The sequence below is a fragment of the Danio rerio genome, chromosome 20 (assembly GCF_052040795.2).
Source record: "Danio rerio strain M-AB ecotype USA chromosome 20, GRCz13ab, whole genome shotgun sequence".
Lineage (NCBI taxonomy): Eukaryota > Metazoa > Chordata > Actinopteri > Cypriniformes > Danionidae > Danio > Danio rerio.
In genome coordinates, this window is record NC_141040.1 from 48,014,001 (window position 1) to 48,020,000 (window position 6,000).

General features: G+C 33.2%; 2 protein-coding genes across 14 annotated transcripts in view; one reads left to right on the plus strand and one right to left on the minus strand.

Annotated features, from left to right (window-relative positions):
• Positions 1 to 6,000, plus strand: part of efr3bb (EFR3 homolog Bb (S. cerevisiae)) — a 1,037,141-nt gene that overhangs the window by 946,436 nt on the left and 84,705 nt on the right. The window lies entirely within an intron of this gene.
• mark3b (MAP/microtubule affinity-regulating kinase 3b) overlaps positions 1 to 6,000 on the minus strand; it is a 120,486-nt gene that overhangs the window by 26,736 nt on the left and 87,750 nt on the right. For all 13 annotated transcript variants that reach the window (XR_015518026.1, XR_015518024.1, XR_015518025.1 and 10 more), the window contains 1 exon segment: positions 3,538 to 3,637. Coding sequence is in view for 8 of the 13 variants with exons in the window: in XM_087297865.1 (XP_087153991.1) it covers positions 3,538 to 3,637 (100 nt within the window). In the remaining 5 variants the exon portion in view is untranslated.

A 6,000-nucleotide genomic window follows, 5' to 3' on the forward strand; every position in this document is an offset into this window, starting at 1 on the left:
GCCATGTTCAGTAAATAGTAAAAAAAATATTTTACTAGATTTTTCAAGACACTTCTATACAGCTTACAGTGACATTTAAAGGCTTAACTAGGCAGGTTAGGTTAATTAATCAAGTTATTGTATAATGATGGTTTGTTCTGTAGACAATCAAAAAAATATATAGCTTAAAGGGGCTAATAATAATAAAAACTGCTTTTATTCTAGCCAAAATAAAAACAAATAAGACTTTCTGCAGAAGAAAAAAATATTATCAGACATACTGTGAAAATCTCCTTGCTCTGTTAAACATCATTTGGAAAATATTTATAAAAAAATAAATAAAGAAATTCAAAGGGGGCTTATAATTCTGATTTCAACTGTATATTTCTTTATCAAATTTGACTGCTGGACTGCTCCATGATGGATATTTTATTTTGTAATATTGTTATTACATAACATACAATACATTATTATGATATTATAAAATTTGATTGTATTTTAAATAATATTTAATTTCATAAAAATGTTATTTGTTTAACTCTCACCATACATAATATGATAGAAAATGATGTTATATACAGTTTATAGGTATCATTTATACTTTTAGATATGTATTTGGGGCTGCCAGATTTCCTCGCTTACCTCACTTATTGGTTAAATACACCCTGCTACTTGAGGCTGATTTGCTTTCATTTATTTAACAGCAAACCAAATATTTTAGAATGATTGTGTGAATAATTATTAGACTAACAAGACAGCTGAATCGGTGTAAAAAAAAAAAAAAGAAGTACCAATTCCACGCTACTCTTTTGGAAATAAAAAAAAATCTACTAAAAAACCAGTGTGATGCCCCTTGTACTGAACAAAAACCTGAAAAAAACCTTCTCTGTGACCGGGCATGACAGCTTCTGCAGCTCCTACTTTACACATTGCAATAAAGCCAAAACACATTAAATCTTTGGATCTCTCTTGAACCATAAAGCTCTGGCTCCCTTCTGTAAAACCTCACCAATAAAAATAAAACGATGAGCATGGGGGAATGATGGAATTACATCTGTAAATTTGAATTCCGTTTGACTTACCAGCTAAAAACAGAAAGCATGTGCATAAATGCTTACATGCATTTTTGTGATGTTATTAACCTTTAATATTAAAGAGGCTAATAGCTGTTTTTAAATACACAATATCTTTTCAGGTACGCATCCAAAGTCTGCGACCAAATGTATTTTTTAATTAGCAATTAAAAATTAAATTCAATGCTGAAATCAACTTATGTAGTGTTAGCATCAACATACTTGTAATAGTAATATTTGAAACCAATAGTTTAGATTTTTTTTTTATTTTTATATTTATTTTCTTTTTATATTTTATTATAGTAACTACAGTTAACAGTCATCAACAACTTGTCCATAGGAGGGCGGTATAAACTGGCAAAGTCAACCAGGACATTAATTGTATGCTTTAGTTCATTGGTTCTCAACCATGTTTCTGGAGGACCACCAGCACTGCATGTTTTGGATATCACCCTTGTCTGCTACACCCATTACAGGTCTTTCAGTCTCTGCTAATGAACTGATGATCTTAATCCCGTGTTTTTGGTCACAGAGACATGAAAAACTGCAGAGCTGGGGCCTCATGTATCAACGCTATTTCACGCTTGCGTTTGGATTTACTAACGATGAAATGAATGTGAAAATGTGTGTTTGTTGGTCCGTGCCAACTTCATGTCTGGCTTTTGTGTACTTCTAATGTCTGTTTGTTTTATTTCCATTGGCGACTCCTAGAGGCAGTTGTGTTAAATTGCACACTACAAAGTATCTTTGAGCCGTGCAATGGCAGCTGTATGGGACGGGATCATCCGCATGTCTTGCAGGTATAAAAGGTTTCCATACCATGCAGTTGACCAGCCAAACATAAAGCGCAATTTGCAGCGATGCCGGTTTTCCCAATGTGATCGGAGCGACTGACTGCACGCAGATTGCTGTAAAGGCGCCATCTGAAGACGAATTTGCATTTTCCGTTCAATAAATGTGCAAATAATATGTGGTGGTCAATTGCGCTTAACAAATATTGTAGCAAGGTGGCCTTGGTCAACAGATGATTATTCATCACTACAAACAGGATGGCTGCGATGAGGCTCCAAAGTGGCAGACACTAAGTCAGTTGTAGAGCCGGCGATTGGGCAGCTAAAATGCCGGTGGCGCTGCCTTGATAAGAGCGGAGGGGTGCTGCTATACCACCTTAAAAAAAGTGTTCCTCTAATACATGTGTTTCTCCCTCAGACACGGATACTACTCCAGACTCTACTCCAGTAAAGTGTCGCCCAAAATTGAGGCAACTATCTCCTCAAAGGGTGTTAGTTCAGCATCTCCTGTTCGGAAAACAGCACGACTAACAAAAAAAATTGCGTTCGCGTGAGCAGATAAAAGCAGATAAATACCGAATAAGAGGATGATCACTCCCGCTAACAGCTGATGTGATGCGCGCGACTGTTTAAAGCGCGTACACGCTCTTGTTTTCCTGCTTGAATCGCTATTAATCCGACCCAAAATCAAACTTGAATTTATATAATCTGTGTTTATGTTTACTGTGTTCGCATATTTTTGTTCTCTTTGATACAGAACAGACATAAAGTTATGCTAATGCACCCACAGTCTTGCTGCTTTCAAAAGCTCCAAATATGTCTTTTTGTAAGCAGCACCGGTTGTTTTCAGTTTGAACAGATTATTAATTGGCCTTAACCGTTTGACCACACTTCCATTATCACACAGTATGTTTTTCACCTGCTTTCTTTTGCTTACGGTTATTTGTTTATATGGTTTAATTATCATTTTTTACAACAACATTGCTTTAATATGAGATTAACCCTCCATTTATGTGTAGTTAACTGGTGATCTGAGAGACCTTTAGCCAGGACAGATTACTGTGCATATTTTTGATCCATGACAATAATTATTTTTAAAAGTCAATTGTTTTTCTTATTTTTTTTTAAAAGTGTTTTGTTAAATAAAAAGTATAAAAAATATCGATATTTAGCTTGTTTTGACACATCTACAATTTGTGGCTATAAGAAATAATTATGTTTGGTGTGGTCAGAGATAAATTTGGTAAATCCTTAATTTTGAGTTCTGAAAAGTCATGTGAAATAAAAACTAATTGCAGAGTATAACACTATGAAATCATGACCCATTTGCTCATGCACGACACACAAAGTGGGAAATGAATGAGAAGGCATGTGGACAAAACAAAAAATCCAAATCAAGTAATTTTAGCATGTCAAAGTCATATTTATGCATATAGAAAAAAATTCCCAACAAAAAAAATTGTGGCTAGTGAAAATGCAGAGTGGCTAGTAACGTTGGAAAGCTACTAGGCACTGTGGCTGGTAATCAAAAAAGTTAATGTCAAGCCCTGCTTAGTTTATGTTAAAACATTAAATATTACTCGTAACACTTAATTGTAAAGCTTTTTAGTTTAATCTTGTAGCAAACACACAGTGCCAAGATCAAAATAGAAATAAAATGAAATTCGGACTTATTAGTATCTTATATTTCATACCGATTCTCTTCTGATCGGAGATGTCGAGCTCGGGCTCAACAAAGGGTTTGAGCTCTTCCTCCTCACAGCCCGCATTGATCCATCGATCCTTCATGATTTGCTGAAACAGACAAATATAGGCCTGTGAGTGAGAGACTCTGCTAGATCATGAATATTCATGAAAACACAGGAAACCAAATTCATGCTTTAAAGTGGGTCAGCTGGAAGAATCAATTATACTGCGCTGCAAAGAACAATGATCCAATGAAAAAAAGTTATGGGAAAAAAAAAACGTGAAGATTTTTTAATAATGAACAAACCTGTCTCTCACACAGAAGTCTTTTTAAGTGAAAAAAGCTCCTCGTTTTGTCTTATTTATATATGTAATGATGACTTTACATTTTCGTTAGAGGTAATTTCTTAGCCAAAACCTGCTGTTATTATTATGATGAATGAATGAATGAATGGCCATATTGTGCAATTAATTATATTACAAATCTTACTCTGCTGACAATCCTACTAAAGGCTATACCACTACTAAATTGAGTCTTTACAGAAAAATATTGCTTAGTTTACCAATGTGATTATTCACCCATAATATATATTCATTCATTTTCTTTTAGTTTAGTCCCTTTATTACTCAGGGGTCACCACAGTGGAATGAACTGCCAATTTATCCAGTATATGTTTTACGCAGAAGTACTGGAAAACACCCATACACACTTATTCACACACATACACTGCGGCCAATTTAGTTTATTCAATTCACCTATAGCGCATGTGTTTGGAATGTGGGGAAACCAGAGCACCCAGAGAAAAGCCATGCAAACAAGGGGAGAACATGCAAACTCCACACAGAAATGTCAACTGACCCAGCCAGGACTCCAGCAAGCGACTTTCTTGCTGTGAGGCGATTGTGCTACTCACTTTGCCACCATGACGCCCTATATATACACATTTCTCATTGTCCTTCAAACTACCAAGTTCACCTATTTGTCATTTCCTGTTTGTTAGCTGTTAATAATTTACAATGTAATACAATGTAGTATGAGCACTTATACTTTCATATATATTTAATAAGCACAGGCCAGATATTGCATGTTGTCTCCCCTTCTTTATCGACAGTGGGCTTTTGATTTTCTACATGCTAAAAGATTTGGTTGGCAATAAAGCAAAAGCCAAAAACAGTGAAGCTCTTTTCTTAAATATTTTAAGGAGACACCAATATCAAAATGTATCATTTATTTTTCATACATACAGTTGAAGTCAGAATTATTAGCCCCCCTTTGAATTATTTTTCTTTTTTAAACATTTCCCAAATGATGTTTAACCGAGCAAGGACATTTTCACAGTATGTCTGATAATATTTTTTCTTCTGGAGAAAGTCTTATTTGTTTTATTTCAGCTACAATAAAAGCAGTTTTTAATAATAATAAAAAAAAAAATTTAAGGACAAAATTATTAGCCCCTTTCAGCTATATTTTTTCAAATAGACTACAGAACAAACCATCATTATACATTAACTTGCCTAATTACCTTAACCTGCCAAGTTAACCTATTTAACCTTGTTAAGCCTTTAAATGTCACTTTAAGCTTTATAGAGGTGTCTTGAAAATATCTAGTAAAGTATTATGTATCATTATCATGGCAAAGATAAAATAAATCAGTTATTAGAGATGAGTAGTTAAAATCATTGTTTTTTAGAAATGTGTTGAAAAAAATCTGCTCTCCAGTAAACAGAAATTGGGGAAAAAAATAAACGGGCTAATAATTCAGGGGGATAATAATTCTGACTCTATACATATATTTTATTGTTGTTATTTTATTGTTGTTTTATGTATATTTTAGTGCTGTCAAGCAATAAATCACAATTAATTGCATAAAAAGTTTGTATTTATATAATGCCTCTGTACTCAGATTCAGCATAAATCCTGTGTATATATAAATAACAAATATATAAAATACAAAACATTTTTACCTATATACCAAAATATTTACATGTGTATTTATATATAATCTGCATTATATTTTATATATAAATTAAAAGTTCAGATGCAAAAACCTCTGAATGCCGTCTGAGGGTTTCTTTCAGCCTCCTATGTTTATGTTCAGTTATTTCACTTTAAAGACAATGAGACAAACTTATTAAATACTATAAAAGTGAAATTATTAAACCTACACACAGGAGTCTAAAACAATGCTCATTTTACAAGAAAATCTCAAATGGCATTTAGAGGTTTTTTTTTTTTTTACATCTAAACTCTTCAAATATAAATATACATTTTCTCAAAAAAATATATAAACAATATATGTACAGTGCTCATCAGTGTACATCCCCCACAAATCTCTCATTTAATTTAATATTTTCTATAGGAAACTTTACAAGATTATATTTGCGCATATACATTAGATTAGTCAGTACTGAAGCCAAATCTGGAGCTAATCTAACAAAATAACGCACAATAATGGTTCAAAAATTGAGAA